Source organism: Cygnus olor, chromosome 2 (assembly GCF_009769625.2).
Source record: "Cygnus olor isolate bCygOlo1 chromosome 2, bCygOlo1.pri.v2, whole genome shotgun sequence".
Classification (NCBI taxonomy): domain Eukaryota; kingdom Metazoa; phylum Chordata; class Aves; order Anseriformes; family Anatidae; genus Cygnus; species Cygnus olor.
In genome coordinates, this window is record NC_049170.1 from 10,276,377 (window position 1) to 10,298,255 (window position 21,879).

Here is a 21,879-nt window from a genome sequence, read left to right on the forward strand (position 1 = left end):
AGAGACTCAGAATATTTATCTTGATCATGCTCTACATGAACATATTTGGGGAAAAGATTTTGGATGTATCTGATCCAAATGTCTGATTTTGAAAGATGGCAAAAATTACTTAACTTTTAACAGTAGATGTAATAATCTATTTGGACAACTTATAAAGAGAAGTGATGGAACTCTGTGGTGAACATTTTAGGTGTAGCCTGATAGTCCTTTATGGCTTTAAAACCTATGAGGCATTTACAGAGCACGGTACTAATTAACTAGATGAAGAATGTCAGAGTAAGGTATTCAGGGTTTCAAAAAAAATGTTCATTGTGTGTTTTTGCAGAAAAATAAATCCATATATGTAATGCTGCATTCATTCTCCACCCATCCCAATAATATCCAACCTATACGCACATCTGATGTGCAGAATACAGAACTTGCAGTTGTCATATTATACTAAGTACATATATATGAAAATCATAAGAAAAATGTACACACAAAACTATAGTAAAAGTATTTTAAAGAAAATTTCCAGTTAATGGGCCACAGTAGAAATTATAATGTAAATTCAGAGGAGCAGAGTGCAAGGGCTGAACAAACAAGAAAACTGGCACGTGATAAATGTTTACATACATACTGTGTATCATGTGAGTACCTAAGTTTTTATTACTCACACAATCAGTGAGAAGAATTACATTTATACTATGAATAATACCTGCTTCACGTGCTTCAGTGGTTAAGCATGTTGGCAGGAGCCATACATGTAAAATACTTTGACCTACTATAGCTGTGGCTTATGAGAGAATGAAATCTGAAAAATTGCTACATAAAAGAAGTTGAAAAATATTTTTGCTGCAGGGCTTGAAATTAAATATTAAATTATTCTTTTACTACCATCCTGCATTCATATTTTGAACTCATACAACTGAGAGCACTTAATGAAGTGAACTTAATTGCATCACATATGTCCTAGACAGAAATACCTTTAAACTTTTTACATTTTAGGTAGAAGAAAACTATTATTGATTGTAAGACTTTGCTTTGAGGTCACAAAGGGATTCAGAGTAATACTAAGGAACATCCTTTGAATCTTTTACTGGCAAAGCATGTACTGTGCACATTCTCTTCCAGAGTTAACAGGAACTGTCATTAATCAATCGTTTTTCCTTAAATACTCTTCTGGGTGGGAGAAAAATAAAGCAGAGATTCTATTGCTGAAGGACACTCCAGATGTCAAGTCATTAATGTGCAAGAAATGTATTTTAATAATGTTAGGTAATTATAAAGCATTTATCAGCATCATTTAAATAGTATGTTCAGCTATAATACTCAACAATTGCAAAGTATATCTTACTTAGGGTACGTAAACTTCTTTAAAAAAATTCAGGCCATTCCCTGATTCCATCACTAACACAGAGACAATCAACCACACCAGACACCTGGGAGTTTTATGATACTATGCACTGAATATAACCGGTCTTGCACTGTCCTTCTTTCTGAATTCCCAGCTCAAGAGAAATGATGATTCCTCTCTGGCTGCTCAGACACTTAGAGTGTAATTAGCAATCTGCTTCAAATAAAAGCAGGCAACAACCCAGTACACAGCTGTCCCATGACAAGGACTGTGTAAACAAACAACTTCAGATATTCCTTCCAAATCATCATAGAATCACAAAATCAGAGAATGGTTTGGGTTGGAAGGGACCTTAAAGACCATCTTAAATCCCACCCCCTGCTATGGGCAGGGACCCCTCCCACCAGCCCAGGCTGCCCAAAGCCCCATCCAACCTGGCCTTGAACACTGCCAGGGATGGGGCAACCACAGCTCCCCTGGGCAACCTGTGCCAGTGCCTCAGCACCCTCTGAGTGAAAATTTTCCCTTTAACATCTAATCTAAAACTCCTCTCTTTTAGTTTAAAACCATTCACGCTGTCCTATCATTATCTGCCCATGTAAAAAGACAGTCTCTATCTTTTTTATAAGCCCCCTTTAGGTACTGGAAGGTCACTATAAGGTCTCCCTGGAGTCTTCTCTTCTCCAGGCTAAGCAGCCCCAACTCTCTCAGCCTGTCTTCATAGGAGAGGTGCTCCAGCCCTCTGATCCCCTTCACGGCCCTCTTCTGGACCCACTCAAACAGGTCCACATCTTTCTACTGCTGAGGGCCCCAGACCTGAACCTGTGAAATCTACACCATGTATTCCATTATAGTCAAGAGCCTGGAATTGATGCCAACTTTCAAGCACGATGTAGTTACATTTTGGCTTTATCTGCAAAGACACAAAAAGTTTCCTCCCTTCCTCCCATTGCCTGAGTTTTTTGCTTCTGTCTCTGGCCCAGACCTCACTCATTCCTCAGCTGAGCACTGCAGCTCGCTGCAGCTATGCACTTAGCAGCATCATTAAAATCATACAGATTAAAACAGGATCCTTTCACATATCCAGCTCCAGCAGGAATTTTGGACAAGCAAGCCCTGATGCTGCAGCTCACCAGGGACCATTACAATCCTCCAGTAACTCCACCTGGGTTAGCCAGGGCCCAGTGCAGATGAGGTGTGCCCATGTAAGCACTGCCACAGGCACTGGCAATGCTCCTCATGGCTTATGAGAGAATGTAGGAAAAGAGAGGAAAAAACAGGGTGGGATGAAAATTCCTTATGGGACAGGGAAGCTATTAGTTAATAACCATCCTTTTTGCAGGAAAGAAGAAATCAGAATCATTCCAAATGCCCATTCTTACATTCCTGAGAGAGATACTGTTTTTTCTCCACTATAATCATTGAATGTTTGAGTATAAGGAATTACTCGAGCACAACTTTGCTAAGAATATTTGCAAAATATAGAAAATAAAGCAGCTCCTGTCACAACTTTTTGCATATTAGTATTCTGATGATTATTTAAAAGCAAACAAAAGACCTTGAGATTGTTTGGCCAAAATTACATTTCTGCTAGATGTTTTGGGAACTGACTGCTTGAGGAGCTCATAAAATGAGATTTTTCTCATGGGGGGCTTCTGGCAAAAGCACTCAATAAATAAACATTTCAATAACAATAGATGCCCTCTGGGGAATTCCTCGTTGTTCATTATGTGTTGGACGAGAACATTTAAACAAAACCAGTAATTATTTGACTGAAAAATATTTTTCAAAAAGACTCTTTAACAAGATGGTAACCAGCCTGAGAGAGGGTTCAAAGCTGTACAAAATGCACCCATGGTACCTCCTAACCAGGAACTTTACGTTAGCTAGGCGAGACTGCTTTCTCATGCAGCTGTCAAACCCTCCGCAGCCTAGCTAATATTAACGGCAATTGTCTTTACATCACTCTAAATACCGAGGCTTGCTGAAGTGCACACTAGCGTTTATGACCAGATGAATTGCAAAGAAACCACTGCCACAAATCAAGGCTGGTGTGTCCCTGCTCGGTGGCAGGCGACGTCACGCCAGTGCTCAGCCAGCTGTGCTGAGGAAAGCAACCGCAAATGTAAAACACACCTGAAATGTAAACTAAATCTAATACACGCAATGTAGAGTTTCTTCTGCTCTAAAAGAGATTAAAAGTGTTAGGTAGCAGCACCTTTAATCTAGAAAGGCAATATTTTATATTAGATTTTTTGTTTAACATTTTTTTCCCCAACAAAGTGTATGCTACTACAGTTACACCTATGTAAATGTGTAGTTGACTCCACTGACATAAATGAACTGAAACCCACCTAAATAAAAGAAGTTTGTGAGTTTAGAAGGCATCTGGACTATATTATTATAATCACACCTACCATTTTTTTTCAGAATACCTTTTTATGATGTATTTTTGAATAAAGGTAAGCAACTCTGTTGTCAAGGCCAATAAATGGTGACTTCTCCCTGTGCAAAACGTAATGTCTGTTGCAATGACCTGCTAAATTTATTACTTGAAATTTACTGACTAATTACCCCCTGTTGGCTGTCACAACTTCTGCTTTTTTTTTTTTTTAATTTCAATAATGTCGCCTTCAGCCATAATAGTTTTTTTTTTTTTTAACAAAGACATTCAAAGCATATTGCAAATTGTCACCCTTATGTGCTGTTGTCTTATATTCTGTTTACTAGAGATGAAATAATTACAGTGTTTATACCAAAATGATTTGAAGGTTGATTGCTGATTTAATAATATTCCCTCCCCCTGGGTTTATATTTCCCATCTGAAGGTGGGAGGGTGCACAACATGTACAGAAATAAACAATATTCTTGGTGTAAAATAGAAGTATTTCTTTTATTTAATTGTTTTACAGACTAACAACGTTCTTATTCTATTTTGTCTGTCAGGAAATGAATGATCTGAATAAACAGAGCTGGAGCATGTTCAATATGGCAAGGTCCGTATTACTTTCAAGCCTTTGGTTATAATTATATTTATGAATGACAGGGTTTGAATCTCCATAAATTATGTACCACGCTTTGCATGCCCATTCTTCTCCCTCATGTGTGTGTACTTTAGTACTACAATATCATACAGAAGGTTTACTGTGAAATACAGTCACAGTCTATCATACCCCCTAGTGGAAAAGGATTTGAGAAACAAGTGCCAACATGGTTATGTGTATTCCTGAAGATGAGACATAGAGCTGATGCCAGATGGAAATGAGTTGAGATTGCACCAGATTTTTAAAAAATACAGGCAGAGTGCTATTTCTCAAGATTGGAGGAAGATGAGGGGATCAGGATTGGATATTGCCAACATTAAACATTCTCTTAATGACCCTATTTCGTAAAACAGAGCTTGCCTTAATAAAGCTTAGATTTGAAATTAGAGTCACCACTTGTCTATATGTTCATTTCAAAATCCTTTAATCTCTGGGGGTTAAGAAAAGCAATTAGTAATGCTCCAGAGGATTGTGCAAAGTAAATTTTATAGCAGCTAAGGTAATTGTCTCAGGAAATGTTTGGTGGGCTTGAACTAATGACTTGCAATGTGTACACATTTCTGTGCTTCCTATGTTTAGGAATTTGAAGTTTTATGTCCATTGTTTATACTGCACCAAAACCTCCTTTTCACCTTCTCAATTTTGGAAAAATTTAAAATGGTCACACTTGTGTAAATGGGTTACATACTATATGTATTGGTTATAAACATATTTATGTCAAATCAGATTGACAGAAAAAAGCTTATGATTAACAGAGGCACTTTCATAATACAGTATGTTTGAATAACATGATTTACAGAGCAAGGCAAAGGCAGAGCAGTGCAGCTGGTCATCCTTATATAATACATAGAGGGATTAAAAAGCGTACTCGTGCTATTTTGGGCTCCTGTTATTCAATGTAGCTATAAACCCATCAGTCACTTGATTCAGGTCTCACCAATATTTTTGACCAGAACTTTTGACCAACATTTATTTTGTGGATCATTGCTTCACATTCTATTTATATTATATAAGCAGGTACTGACTAAAACTCAAACATTCCAGAAACCTGTGAAGAATGTATTATGAAGAATGTATTGTTAAAACCTGTGAAGAATGTATTCTACAAAATAACTTCCCTGAACTGTTGACTAGCATATATTGATCATCACCTAGACTTATTACTAAAAAAAACAATAAAAAAAAAAAACACCACACATCTTTAATACCTTTACTTTTAAAAAAGTTTGCCTAATTTTCTTTCTGAATGGATCAAAAGTCAATATACAGCCATATCTATCCTCACATTTCTGCTTATATGTATATATTATGCACATGTGTTACAGACAATGAACAATTAAAAAAAATCTTTTTCCTATTACAGCAAATGGAGCTTCTTGTGTCTTGCCAGTTCTTGGAGATGCAAACTTAAACTGTAGAATGGCACAGTGTCCACAACATGCTGCATTACTGCCCCAAATACATTTTCTTAACTATTCATATTTATATCCCTTACCTATTCCAAGTATGCATTTGCAACACTGTCTGCAGAAATATGGAAATATGTTCTTGTATTCAACTTGCAGCTAGCATGGAGAGAGAAAGTTAAAGAAGATTATGTTGTACCAACACCTGACAATGGCCAAGTACTATAGAAGAAAAAGCAAAATCTCTGCTACAGGATAGATACTAATTGCTGTTCTTACCAATTCACCAGTTAGTGGATGATTTTCTATTATCATTTACATTTCAATAGAATAGTTTACACCATGCAGCTGGGTGTGGTGTCTTCAGCAGATAGATTAGAAAGATTAGATAGATTGACAGTTTCCAAGCAATCACATATTGCAAATGTAACTACATGGAAACAAAACTTAGGGCTGGATTTGATGGTTGCAGCTCAGATTTACCTCTGTAAGCTCCATATACAGCTATCATAAATCCGGTAATTATTTGGACAGCTTGTACTGCCCTCTTCTCTTCCCCTGAAATCATTCTCCATGAAGTCACCCTGCTGCACTGATCTCACTGATTCTCATGCTGTGTTTTGGAGTTTTGATAAAAACAATGCTGATAATTCACTGATATTTTTAGTTCTTGCAGAGCAGTGCTCACACAGAGCCAAGGACCTTTCAGTTTCTCATGCTGCCCTGCCAGCAAGGAGGTGCACTAGAGATTGGGAGGGGACACAGCCAAGACAGCTGACCCAAACTGGCCAAAGGGATGATGTCCCATACCATGTGGTATCATGCTCAGCAATAAAAGATGGGGGAAAGAAGGAGGAAGGGGGAGGACATTTGGAGTGATGACGTTTGTCTTCCCAAGAAACCATTGTGCGTGATGAGCCCTGCTTTCCTGGAGGTGGCTGAATGCCTGCCTGCCGATGGGAAGTGGCGATCATTCATTGCTTTGTTTTGCTTGAACACACAGCTTTTGTTTTACCTAGTAAAACGCCTTTATCTCAACCCATGAGTTCTCACACTTTTACCTTTCCAGTTCTCTCCCCCATCCCACCTGGGGAGAGCGAGCTAGCTGCTGTGTGGTGCTCATCTGCCTGCTGGGGTTAAACAGCAACACTCTCCTTGCTTCCACCCTCTTTAGGCTTCCTGCTTGTGTTTGAGTTTGTCTAGGAGCTCATTGCTCCTCCATGCAGACCTCCTAACATTTTTGCCTGACTTCAATTTTTTCAAATCAGTTTTTTTTTCTAAATATACGGATGCTTATTTACAATGCAAAAGATGATGAAGGGGTATTTTAAAGATTTTACAATTCAATTCACCTAAGGTGAAGATTTTTGCTAAGCTGACAATTTAAATGATTTTAAAAATGGACAACGCTCAATTTAGAGATTGAAGCTATACTCAGTTTTTTCTATTTTTATTCTTCACAAAATGCAACCTCTGATGATTACTCAAGATCTATGAATAATTTGCAGAGTTTTAAAATGATTTTTCTATTAATCTGTCACAAACCATGAAATTTGACACTTTCACCATGCTGAGTACATGAAAGTTGCCAGCTTTGCCTGCAATGCAAATAAGGTTCTTAATTACAGTATTTAAAGGAACAAAACATACATGTGCTATATTTTTTTTTTACAGAAAAAGACTGTTTGGACCCTTGGAGAGTGGGAAAATGATCTCAAAATACTGCTTGAATGTACAGTGATTTTTTTTCATTGATTAGGCTAAATAATAATAAATTTATGTGATTAAAATATGTATATATAATTGTATTCTATTTATACTTCCATTCTTCTTTATACCCTTTGGTGGTCTGGCTAGTATGCAGTAGTCTTAGGTTTTCAATGTATTTTGCTGACATTGGGCCTACTTATCTTTAGCACACCTGTGTTAACGGTGTCTGTTGAACTCACATGTAAAATCTGTCTTCTGTACTGATAGTCACCCTGCCCGCAGTTTGCACAAGTGACTTTTAATCATAGTATCATAAAATGGCTTGGGTTAGAAGGGACCTTAAAGATCATCTACCTCCAACCCTCCTGCCATAGGCAAGGATGCCACCCACTAGATCAGGTTGGCCAGGGCCCCATCCAGCCTGGCCTTGAACACCTCCAGGGATGGGGCATCCACAGCTCCTCTGGGCAACCTGTGCTGGTGCCTCACTACCCTTACAGTGAAAAACTTCCTCCTAATGTCTAATCTAAATCTATCCTCTTTTAGTTTAAGACCATTCCCCCTTGTCCTGTCATTATCTACCTGCATAAAGAGTCCTTCTCCATCCTTTTTGTAAGACCCTTTTAAGAAATAGACCCTTTTAACTTCAATAGGAGCCAGACAGGACACAAATTTCTTTGATGAGGATCAGACAGCACAACTGAAGACCAAAGAAAACAAACTTTGCTACAGCCTCAATTCAAAAAGCTTTGAAACTTTTAGCTAGAGTGCTTGCCCTCTCAAGAACCTGTTGGCTTCTCCTTTAGTTCTGAGAAGACCAACTAGAAGATTTGATCTTGGGATTCCTCCACCAGCTGTGAAAGAGAGACATTTGGCATCAACCTACTTCCTTTACAAAGGAGGCACTTCAAGGGGAATTTATCGTGATCTTTCAGTCACGACGAAAGTCAGATCTTTTCAGATCTTTCAGGTAGGTTGTGGCACAGCTCATGGGTTTGGGTACGAACTATTTACTGGCTAGGTGTTAAATAGAAAATGTGAAAAAGAATGATTTATCTGTTCAGCATGGCCAGCAGGTCTGTAATATTTATTTCATCCATCTACCCATCCATACAGGTAACAGAGAGAGAAAAAAGTGTGTTTGTGTGTAGGTAGGAGATCAAGAAGCCAAGGGAGAGAGGATCAAGAAAGTCATAAAGATAATTTGTATACTTCTTCATTTTGTATATTTCTTTTAATGGATTATTCTTTTAAACAAATCTTTCAAAGAATCTTTTCTTAAAAATATATATAACCAGTTTCCCTACACGATAATCTTTTTCCATTTCTAATATTAGTTGTGCTATTTGTAAAGCAAGTTTTAGTTCAAGAGTGAGAATCACAGTTCTATGTTTCTATTCTCATATCTGTCACCAAGTTCTGTACCATTTTGGGGAATATCAAGAAAACTGTCTAGAGTTTCACTTTACCCATCCGTAGAATGGAAATAATTACGTGTTAATATGTGAAATGTTATATAAATTCAATAAAATGGCACATATTCAGTGTCTTGCTTCAGACAAAGCAGTTTATCCGCCCTAGCATATCATATTACAGAATTTAATTTTGTTTAAAAAAAAAAAAAAAAAAGGATTTGATGTACAGAAAGTAATATAGAGAGAAAGCAGATAAAGAAGAGGTTAAAAATTGATAAACTTTAGAAGCTCACTTACCCATAAAAAATCTGCTCTCAAGTAGGGACCTATGAGTACATGGATCTATATCTATAACATGGAATTTCATTCTCCTTTTGATTACAAAGGTACAAATCCTCTGATTTAATTAGATTAAATGTTGTAATGGAAAGCCAAACTTAGTATATTTTTATTTATAAGAGTCTCTATAGATTTTTATGGTCTTTCTATTCTGTCACCTAGAATTCACAAAATGCTGCAGGCCAAAATCCTTCTTGTTATTTTAATATATTTTTATATTTTTCTAGCAGGAAAGTTACAGCGGATAAGGCAAAATGATCTTGGTTATATGCACATTTATTAAAGAAAAGCACACAAAACATATTATACCTCAGGGGAAAAAGCCACAAGACTAATATATTGCTAAGGCTGAGAAATCACTCATTTTTAAGTAAAGGAATGCAGAGTTGAAACTTCCACCTTATTTTTGTTTCCTTATCCTCATTTCTTTAAAAATTGATGCATCTTTATATTATAAATTAGTTGTCAAATAAGACAATATGTACCAGAAAACACAATGTAATTTCTTATAAAAGCCTGCATACAATGAGTTACAGCAGTACGTTTTTCAGACAATTTGTTTTCCAGACTCATTAAATCTGTAGAAGAAGTCAAGTTTGAATAAAAGTGGTACCATTATTTCTGAGTTATGCTTTTATAACATTTTAAACAAGATAATGCCAAATAGCCTTAGTCTGTTGGTTTGCTATTTAAAATCAAGGAATAGATGACAAATATTTTTCAATTTTTTTTGAAAGGTATTTTTTTATTGAAACCAGGCATAGTAGAGTTCAAACTGAAATAAAAATGTTGCTTAATATCTGGACAATAAATGCAATGCAATGCAGATAAAAATTCAACCTATTGCTAGGCTATCGTATACTACAGCACCATAAAGGAGAACAGGATGGACTGTATGTTTTTTTCATAAGCACAGTATTTTGAAAATTCCTCTCTGTAGTAAATCTAAATGGTATAGATGGCAAAATCTGCCAATCTAGAAAAAAAACTTTGCAAGAAGATTCACCCACAGGTGTCCAACATAAAGAAAAAATTAATCATACTGAGTCATGGAAAAAATGAATCATGGAGAGCTTCTACAGCAGAGTGAAGTTTGCATGCTACAGGCCGAAACCAAAAGAGAAAGAAACCTAAGAAGACACTGTGCTGCCTGTCCCACTACAGCTCACCAGGTTAAATAAGCCTCCATCACACTATCCTGCCTTTTAAGCTACCGACAATTTCCTGAGATGTTCACATTTAGAGTGTACATATACCAAATGTCATAATCCATCTGCATGATGAAGTGAAAATACCAAGTACTGTTCCAGTGTTTAGGTTCTGGATGACTGAATATGATTAACTGGCTGATTGAGTTTTTCAGGTGTTAGAAAAATATGACAAACATGACAAACAATGAACAAAACCTATACAGCACGATTAGGACACTACAACCAATGCATGTGTTCATAATAGGTGAGGCTGGGAGCTCCACTCATCAGCGTGCCTACTCAACACTTCTGATTTGAACACATTTAAAGCTTTTCCGAACTTTCACCACTTGGTTTGATTTTCAAACACCTTCCTTAGTCCAAGTTCTTTTTACAGGGATGGTTCACTGGCTTTTCAGATTGTATTATTCCAGCCCAACCGTTCCAGCCCTTCCTATGAACAAAGATAATGATAGGTACTGTTTGGCTATGTGAGACCTTTTCTTTGAAGAGGAGGTGGAGAGTGTCTCTAATCACACTACTTGGAAACAGATTTTAAGTATAGCAAGAATGTGTTCACAGCTGCCCTCATGATGACCACCCAAATTCAATCTTTTGTTAGATCACTGTTTATATAGAACTACTTAAAAACATAGCTGATGCTATGGACATGCCACAGTATAAAAGGAAAAATCAATCTTGACTTATTTTGTATCTACAGATGCAGCTTTTCTCTTCAAAGTGGTGTTTTTTTTTTTGTTTGTTTGTTTTGTTTTGTTTTCCAATAATATTCCTAATGAATGGCGATCAAGTGCTAGAGAAAAAATATATATATATATTCCAAGGGGCCTCAACGTCATTGCTGGCAGACCTCAGGTAGTATTTTGCAAACCAGGTATGAGGATGTAAAGGTCTATCATTATCTTGAATTCTGCTGGTACCATCCAGTTCTGCCTCAGATTCAGATTCAGACTCAGTTCATTTGAAGCCAAGTCATTTCAGGCATTTATTTATTTTTTTTTTTATGGAAGCAGATAGCATTGTCTAAATTGACAGCTGAGTTCTGGGACTGCTGAGCACTTAGAATGGTAACTGAAGCCAACAGGACTTGTGTCTCAACATGTGAAGATCTTCACAGAAGAGGCTGTATAAGCTATACTCAATGCCATTGGACTGGACACCTTGAATTAGTAGATACTATGACATTAATCTTTTCATGCATAAATGCCAGTTCCGTATGGTCCTTATAATACACCATATCTCATGTAAGCTAAGTGTATCAATTTATGTTAGTCAAACGTTTTGATAGCCTAGTGAAAAGCACTATAGGAAACCAAACCAAACCAAACAAACAAACAGAACAGAACAAAAAACAACAAGCAGAAATGGATTTTCTGACCTCAGAGCAGGATTTGAATAATGTGCAGTAAATAAAGCCTGAAGCCACACATTGAACAATGAGGATAAAATGGAACATTGAAGAGCTGCTCATTAACTGAGCATTTTATTTCCTGCATATGGAGTAAGACAGAGGTCTGAAAAAAAAAAAAAAAAAGATATTATCAAGTATTTCAAGACTATATCATAATTAGTCATTATTGAAAGACTTGTATTTAAAAAGAAAAAAAAAGAAAAAAAAAACAAAAAAAAAAAAACAAAAACACAATCACTTGAGTTCAGTCCGAAATCAATGCTTTTGTTTATTTTGCATTTGCCTTATAAGCCAAACATAATTAAATTTTGAAATGAGTCATTACCTTGAATTGAAAAATTATAGCATTTTACTTTCAAAATGTCAAACCACACTGCTGTGGCTGCTAGAAGTTTTGAAAGGTGTTTGCCAGCTGAAGCTTCCATACAGTTTTCATACGTAGCTTCAGTTAACCTGAATTTTCATTTTTCATATAATATACTATTCAGCTAAAACACTGAGTTCATCTCTAGTCTCAGTGTGGATGGGGAAAACAATCAGGTGAAAGCCAAACAACCAACTTGAGGCTTCTGAGTTTGAGCTCTAGACACTGAAAGCTTGGTGATGTGTTTTCTTAACTTCGCCTTGGATATACGACACACATGCAAACTGTACATGATAAGGAATATATTGGTTAAATTTTATGGCTTTGCAATCCAGTTCATATTAGATAATTAGAATCAGCTTTCAAAATCTGTTTACATTAGCACTTGAAATTTAGCATAAGTATCCTGTTCATCCCCAAAATGACATATATAGACAATTAGTGTTACACTTCAAAACAATGGTAGTAGATAAACGTTAATGTTTTTATGGAAGGAATACAGGGTGTTCTACTACAGGTTTTCCATTGAAAAATTATGGCACACTTCTTCGTCAAGTTATCACCTCTCCTGGGAGGACAGTTCTTTGAGTACTGTCCATTAAGATGTACAGGTGAAGGAAGCTAAAGCAGTAGAACAAAACTGGAAAATAGAGACACGGACAGTAAGAGATCTTCAATGGCAATAGGGAAAAACATATAAGTCTAAAGAGAGAAATAATAAGGAAGAAAAAAAACACAGTATTACTGCAATATCCATCAAAGGATGAAATATTCAGCAGAAAATTTCACTTTTAGCTGGAGGCTGAGAATGGTAGGATATACAGTCTGAAATACTATGACATCAGAACAATGTGCTTTCTTTCTATGTAAAGGTATTCAGCTAAATTGAGCTGAACCCCTTCCATTAGCAATGTTCTCAGTAAATATCCCAAGTATGAAAACTTTACATAAGAGCATAAAAATGATTTGTATTCCTCTGAGAACGCAAAGTCATGTGTGTTCTAACCCAGTGTCTTTGATTATAGATTCTGATTTCCACTACCTTCACAGCTGAGCTAACAGATTTCAGTAGTTTTATTATATTTGGACTTTTGTTGATAATCTCTTGTGTTTGTAAGTTTATTCTATAATGTGTGAAGAACTGTAATTACAGGAAGAAGGTCAATGTTGCAGATTGCAGTGGTAAAATTATTTTTTAAATAAATACAAACTCTCCTAGCACTACCACCCATCTGACTTCAATCCATGACACGAGTCCAACAATCAATCACCACAGGCATTGGACACCCATAATTAGATTTTAAAATCATAACTATAGTCATTTTACGTCTGCTTGCATAATTACATCAGCATGCTAATATCCTTTTAATGGTCTCTAATGATGTAATAAGAAATAATGGAATTTATTTGACAGCTACATAACCATTAACAAAACATATTAAGCATAACTATTACTTCCATAAAGATTCAGGCTGTATCCAAAAGTGACAGCTAGCATGTTGGATCTTTTCTTCAATGTTGAAGTATTTCTAATTATGTATTCTCCAAATCTATTCCCAATCATCTGCTTCACAGGGTGAGCAAAGTTTATGTCAATGCAAACTTGACAACAAACCAACTGTAGAAGTGGACTGAACACTCTGGGAGCCAAGCCCGAGGCTACACTGTGAATTGCAGGCCATCGGTTAAAGCTGGCAGGATTGTGAAAGAGAAGAGAAGATAAGCTGATTACTACCATGCATCAACTAAAATCAAGAACACGGGAATCGGTAAAAACCCGTGGCAAAAGCTACTGTTCTCTTAGCCAAACTCCAAGGCAGACAAAAAAAAAATATATATATATATAAGGAAGAATGAAAGATATTTGCAGACAAAACTAAGTAAATGCTGTAATGTATTTGCAAAGCAGTACCTTTTAAATCACTTTTTTTTTTTTTTTTATTTCAGAGAAAAGGACAAGAACATTTTATTTGAGAATTTAAAGAGCTTTAAAAGAACTTAACACTTTAAAATAACTCATCCTCTGTCCTCAGTTCTTCTTACACTATTACTATTGAATATGATTGCTTTGTTTGTACTCTGAAATTAACTCTCTGGTTCTCATTAAAATGACTTTAATCTGAAATCTTTGCAATAGTCTAAAATTTTCAGCCCTATATTGTCTCTTCCTGTTCAGAATTCCTGGAAGACTAAGAGAGTTGAGAATTTTAATCCAAGCTCATACTCGGGTCAGAGTTCAAACTAAAATAGTTTTTATTTTCCCATTTCCTTTATAAATCTTTGATCTCGAGCTTATTGATACTTTTTTTTTTTTTTAAATTAATCCGTGAGAAAAAGAAAGCTAATAAAATATTTCCTGAGAGGTCTCATTCTCATCCTTCAATATGTCAAAGATGGATAAGGAATAACCATGACATCAAGTCTTTCCTGAAACCCCTCTGAGGGGTTCCCTGACCTGAGTCAAAGCACCTCATTTTCTTGAGTAAATACCATTTATTTTGGACAAATTCTTCCCTAACTTGGGATTTGGGATAACCTTTTACAGATATAATAAAAACTGATGAAAGCGTTGTGCTGATAGACAAAATACTCCTGTCCTGTTCAGAATTATCACCATTCATAACACAATTTTAAAATACTGACCATGCTATACCAGTAATTTTGGTACTGTCATATGACTGTATGTTAATGGATGCAAAATAAGCAGCTTCCCTAAAGTCACATATTAAAGAAAAGAAAAAGGTTTTTCATAGCTTGCTATTTCACTGGAGGGATATTTTCCATTAGAGAATGAATCTACAGCTTGCCAATTGCAATGTTGTTGTGATTTATCAAATGATAAAAAAATAACCAAAAGGCTTTATGCTAACAATTAGAAAGGTAGGTGAAAGTGCTCTTGTACTGTAAATGAATGAAGTTAATGAAGCAGAACCCATTGATTCCAGCAGAGAACTTGTTCCATGGAATTATCCCTTTAAATGTACAGCAGACATTGATTTATCTGCTAGTATTCAAATTCAAGGTTGCAGATTCTTTTTATAAGGAAAGCCATAAAATATTGTCATTTTTTGTAATTACAAAACTCAGTTTTCATAAAAAGTACTTTTCATAAAATACAAGTAAAAAGTCATTCAGCAATGCAAAGAATAGCTCTAAAAAACTAAATATGTGAATATTTTCCTTCTAAACAGCTAAACTTTATATGCCTTGTATTTGTCAGATTTCTAAAAAGACTCTCACCAGTAACCCATTTCCCACCATATATTCAGATATAGAAGGGGTAGATCTTTTTTTTCCTGATTAATAATAAACTCTTCCCGCAAAGATGCAACATCTTCAGACTATTGCTTAAAACATAGCATTAAATGATGAATTATATTCACTGGAGATGAAGGTTAAGCAAAAGCACAAGTAAGGCTGAGAAAGACAATGCCCTTCAGCAACACGACTCATGGGGAAAAGCAAGCAACCCCAAACACTCTGAAACACAGGCAGAAACTGGATGTTACACAAAAATCGGTCATTTTCTGTGAACCAAGTTATGACTTCTTTTCTAGCAAGCTGTCACAAGCCACCGATAGCTGACCCTTCTTTTCCGTTACTTCTCTATCAAACTATTTTTACTTTCTGTTTTACAAAGGAAGGAGTAAAATTTTGCAAAGTAAATGCTCCTACCAAAGTGTTTGAAGAAAATCCCAATCTAATTTTTTTTTTTTACCAGGTATGGTAAATCATAAGCTCGTAGCTTAGGTGATTAACATGCAGAACATTTATCAGTACAGATAATACAAAGAAAAACGGGTTCTCAGCATAGCTGAACTCCCTGTGACTTGTTAAATGAGTAGCTGGCTAGGAGTCATGACCTGTTGTGCCACATGCCAGACTGAAATCCAGGGACTGAAGTTCTTCTCCATCTGTTGGGAACAACCCATGTTGTTTCCCCCTCAGCAACACTGGGTATGATGACCCTTCACAATACTTGCCTTACCCAGATCCTGTTAAATAAGATAGTAATATTTTTACAGCACTTTGAATAGACTGTTTTTTCCCTGTGGGAGCATAGGGTTATTTCAGTCTTTATAATGTTTAATAAATAATTTGTTCCTAACTGTATGTAGGAGACATTACAAAAATCATCCCAATATTCTTTTTTTCTCTCACATGCTCTCATTAATTTTGACATTAAAGGGTAGTTATTTCCTTGTAAGACAAATCATTCAAAAATAATAAGAAATCCAATAAAGTAAAAAGGACCAAATTCCATGTACATACTTGACATCATCGAAGGCACTCATCTGCAGCTTCAGGAGATCTGCCACTTCCTTTATTAACTCCAAGCCCTTTTCCACACTCAGGGGGCTGTTGAAAGGGAGCAAGAAAACAGACCGTTACGAAAATGGAACTCATCAATACTTGAGAGGCTAAAAGTCCCAAAAGAGTTATCACCTTGGCCTCTTAGAGCCTGAAAGCCACCACTAACTGTATTCCTGTCACATAGTGATCGTGATATCAAGGGAATTGGGATCAGGTGCTTCTTCAGGCATGATGAATCACCTGAATTTTCCAGCAATAAGACAAACAATAAGGTGTAAATGGAATTGTTAGGAAGTGTAATGGGCCCATGATGCAGCAACCAGTTCATCTCAGTCCTCAATAAAAAATGTAATAAAGTAAAAGGACAGAAAGAGAGAAAAGGATTGATGAGACAAGGAGGGAAACAAACAATGAAAGTCAAATTGTGACTCAGTATCAAATGGACAAGGGAAAAGCATATTTTTAAATTCATTAGTTTTTAAAATGAATCTTTGCCCAGTGAAAGGATACAAAATTATTATGGATTTGAGAGTAAACAATGGAGCAAGGCACACAGTCCAGAGGACACTGATTAGATACATAGGATTTGATTTGGTGTGTGTATGCACTGCAGACAGAACCCACTGTAAATCTTTTTAACCTTTGTCAATGCCACATTTACATTTTTTAATTTAGAAAACAGGTTGCAATCAAGCATAACACAAGAGGACTGCTATCATTTAAAAAAGCACTTATCTAGATTCAAAATTTGTATTTATAAAAAATCAGGTTATTAGAGTTGCTACCACTCTACAAATGTTATGAATGTTGTCCCTAATAGACAGATCATAACTTGTTTAACTGTTGTTCAGTACTGTGAAACCAAATACAAAAGTATTAAGAAAGTAAAAAGAAAAGAAAATATCTCAGTTTCTAGTGAGAAAAAGATACAACATGCTCTAAATTGTGATTATAGAATTATTCTCAAGCCCCAACACTCATAAAATTAAACCTTACAAGCCTGATACTTATCTGACTTATGCCACTTTAAATCAGAAACAACTTAGATGAAGCTAACCCAGGGGAAACAAGGTTCTGTATTTTTCCTTCAAGGGTTTATAACAAGTAGGAGAAGGAGGTGTCAAAAAAGTACGTACTGTTAGACGTGATCTTTTCAACTGGACTAAGGGGGGAAAGATTTTTCAAAGCTCTGTACCTAGGTTATTATTTCTGCTTCACACCGAAAGTTTTTGAATCCAATTTTATAGCATTGTAATCATGGCCACAAATTTATTTATTGTCTGCAATGAGTACTGTTTATTTATTTATTTATTTGCACTGGGTTCTGCATACCCTGCCCTAAGGGCACCTCTGTTTAAATAATGGGATGTCTCATGGATCTTGGTTAGGATGGAATTGCTCAGCCTCCCTTCATGCTACTAACCCAAAATGCTCAAGAGACCTCCTGTCACACAGGCAGAGGTAGCCCCTCAAGGCACCAGATAAATTTAGAGTTTTTCTAGATGTCTGAGACAGAAATGTTCTTGTCTGAAAGTAACAAAAGAATCTGATTGTTTCTGTAAGGAAAAAAATGTACTATAGATTATTCATAAAACCTCTATATTTCAAGGACTGACAGTGGGTAGAAATGTGATTATTCCCATCACTATGAAAGCAGATTGTCATAGTGACTCAGGGGCTTATGTGTTAATTAAATCTTTTCTCCCAAAGATGTTGGCTTAAATTTTACGGAAATGATTGGTGTCAGCAAGTGGGCTTTTACTGTAATAGCAAGTATACACAGAGGTGCAGGGAAAGTCTGCTGCATACATTGGTGTCATTTTTAACCAAGGGAGTCTTATTTGTAAAAGCTCAACCTCCCATTCCCCGCTTACCCCCTCCTTCCCTGCAAAAGCTATCTCCAACCTCAAAAACAAGGTATGCCGCTACAAGCCAAAGTAGTAACAGTAATGTGGGATGCAATCAGAGCATTTGAATGCTACAACACAGCAAGAATGCAGGAGAGAAAATGAGAAAGAAAATGGTGTTGGAAAGCCATTCTTTTACAAGCCTGGGCATCCAGCAGCAGTCTTAGTAATTTTCATCCAATAGCAAACTAAGGCACACAGGCTCACAAGCTCACATAGAGTATGTCAGGCTAAGAAACCATCATTCATAACAGCACAGCAGAGCTTCAGAACTGGTACCTGTGTACTTTACAAAGGCATGCTGCTATCTATTATCCTCTTTGGTACCAGTACTATTATTGATCACACTACCACATTTGAGGACTCACATCAAGAATGAGTAACATGCCAGAGTACTTTCCAATATTATTTTTCCAACTTCTAAACGCTGCCATATACTTTTACTGCTTATTACAGTTCTTTGACAGTTTTGCTGTAGATGAGCTGAATATTCAAAATCTTTCTCTAAAAATGCCACAACATCATTATCCACACTTTATTTCCCTCCTGCTTTAATTCATGTTGCATTTTGCTCAGTGTTACACAGTGTATGCTTGTAGAGGTGATCGCCTCTAGATTGGCTTATGCCGAGCGAGTACACCGTTCCCACCAGCACAGCATAAAGAAGACTAGCCTACATTGTGACAGCTCTGTACATCCACATCACCCATCTGATCAGCTTTATTTAAGGACTGTTACCAGAACACAATTTGCAAACATCACCTGTCCTCCAGCACACAGTCCTCCCATACCCCCCTGGTGCAAGCACACAGTACACGTGGAGCAGTTGTTAGATGGGATCTTTCGTGTACTGTGCTTGGTTTTCTGCTTGCTTGATTCAGCCCTACATGGAAAGAAGTTTCTGTATTACAAAGCTGAGAAAAACTGAGAAATATCAGTGTCATTTTTCATGAATATGATTCCTCTATTGATCGTAAGGGTTCATCTACTACAGAATTAATAGAAGCAAAGTGTTACATAAATCAAGTAGCAAAGACAAAAAAGAAATAAATAGTGGTTTGGATAAGGAACAAATAGTACGGACAGAAATTGTAACAGTAGAAAGACTCTTTGGATTCAATCATGATGATAAAATTATTTTATCAAGACCAAAGACTTGGGAGAAAGATTGGGATAGGATTCCCATGACTTTATTTGAACTGTTAAGCTAGTGATTTCAGTTCCTTAAAGTGAGAGAGGGTCAAGGGCCCTGGAAAAAGAAAAGTAGCAAGACCTACCTGTGGGTGCTATTGATGCTTTGCAAGCTCTCTTGAGACTGTCTAATCCTTTCTTGTCAAAGAAAAATAATGTCTCCTGTCGTGTCTTTAACAGTCCTTGATTTTGCCATTCCATTTTTTTTTTTTATTTTTATTTTTTTGGATTGCTTTTGAAGTTTCTGATCACATCCAGTCTAGATTTTGGCCTTAGAAAAAATAAGCTGTTGGATGATGATGTGGCTGTTGCTGGCAGAGATCTCAAGATAGTGCTTACATTAGGTTTTCAAGTTAACTGTGTTAAGATCACAGAATCGCAGAAGGGCTGAGTCTGGAAGGGACCTCTGGAGGTCATCTGGTCCAGCCCCTGCTCAAGCAGGGCCACCTGGAGATGGTTGCCCAGGATTGAGGCTTTTGAAGATCTACAAGGAAAGAGACTCCACAATCTCTCTGGGCAACCTGTGCCAGTGTTCAGTTGAGTACAATAACAGCAACTAAGACAAAATGTCATACATCTTTACATTTATATATATATGTCTTTATATATATTTGTCTTTTATATGTTTTATATATATGTCTTTTCAGCTTTCTGGCTCCAGTTCTCTACAGCTTGGAAAACAAAAGGAGAATCAGAAAGTATACAAAACTCACGTACAACTAACTTTCTTCTACTGCTTTGTCTTCCAACACCATCTCTTTCTTTAAGTGTTTGCCTAAATACTATTTTTCAGCTGACGAATTCAGATCCTACTGAACCAGTAGCAGAACTCTGTTTCACTCAGATGACAATCTCTATCTCATATTATTTGTAGAATATACTTTGACGGATTAATGACAATGAAGAAATAAAGGGGGAATGAAGTATAAACATTTCCTTTGGGGTTGATATAGATACAAAGTTTTAAAATCTGGAACAGCCTCATCTGAAAAATATTTCACTGCTGCTTTTGTTTAATCTCACTTTGCAGCAAAAAGCTCTTGTACTAAACTAGTTATACCTGCCAGAGCATATGGGTTATCTTTCCGCTAAACACAGCCAACATTATATGGTAGCACTTCATCATATCTTCAGATGAAATGACTCCTCAGCTCATTGCAAGATTCTGATGTCATGATTTAACATCATGACATAGCTATGAAAAATCCCATATTCATTTTCAGCATGTGAAAAACAACTAGCCCAATACATAGCTACTTGTCTGTGCTAAGATACTCGAGATTCAATCGAATCCCTTTAACTTCATCAGGAGTTTTGTCTAATAATAAAAGCAGATCGAGGCTATACAGCTATTTTATTTAGGGATGGATCTTAAATGAAAGTGCAGGAATAAATATCCCTTTACCTTAATGTGAACTGTTGAGCACTTCTGAAAATTAAGTAATCCACTGAAATGCTCAAGAGAAGATTTGGGAGACCAACTTTATCTAATTGTTTGTTAAAATGTGTCCACAAATCGTACTGGACATTGAATACAGGAAAATTAGATTGCCTGGTGAAAATAATATTCCGTATCTTCCAATGCCTAAATCCCTTCTAATGAAGGAGATGAAAACAGAAATATTTTAAGGAACAATCCACTTACAGAGGTAATTCAAATAATAGAACATTGGATTATAATCTTCCTCTGCTATTGTCCATTAAATATTTCACTTTTCATTTGCTCAATTTACCAGAAAAATACAGGGATGAGGAGTCATTTCTAAAATCTCATTCCAGAAATTTGGCACGACCTAGGACAATCATATTAAGTGATTTCCTTCTCAGTCATTGCTACATATGGATTTTGCTAGCCAATTTTTTTACTCGTAAACAATCCCATTGTCTTCAGTCACTTTATACATTAGTGAGAATATCTGCTGTTGAACAAAGGATGAATGAGGAAAAAAATGTCTTCATCTGGAAGAGGCCTATCAGGTGACCCTGGTCAAGACATCTTTGTGACCCTCAATTTCGCCATCTGTAAAATGAAGGCAATGATACCAACTTTCTATGTCAGATGTCTAGTATTGTTAAATAAAAGACTAATCATTTGACTTGCGTGCTTTCTGGATCCAAGAATAAAAGAGTTGCACTATTGAGGACAATTAGTCCCCAAAGGCTAAACATATTTCTCCCTACCAAATAAGGAGACGATACAGTAGCAAAGACCAAGTAACCTGAAAATTATT

At 36.3% G+C, this 21,879-nt stretch overlaps 1 protein-coding gene across 1 annotated transcript in view; it reads right to left on the reverse strand.

Moving 5' to 3' along the window:
- PTPRN2 (protein tyrosine phosphatase receptor type N2) overlaps positions 1–21,879 on the reverse strand; it is a 647,833-nt gene that overhangs the window by 351,280 nt on the left and 274,674 nt on the right. The window contains 1 exon segment of the mRNA XM_040547991.1: positions 16,509–16,595. Coding sequence (XP_040403925.1) covers positions 16,509–16,595 — 87 coding nt within the window.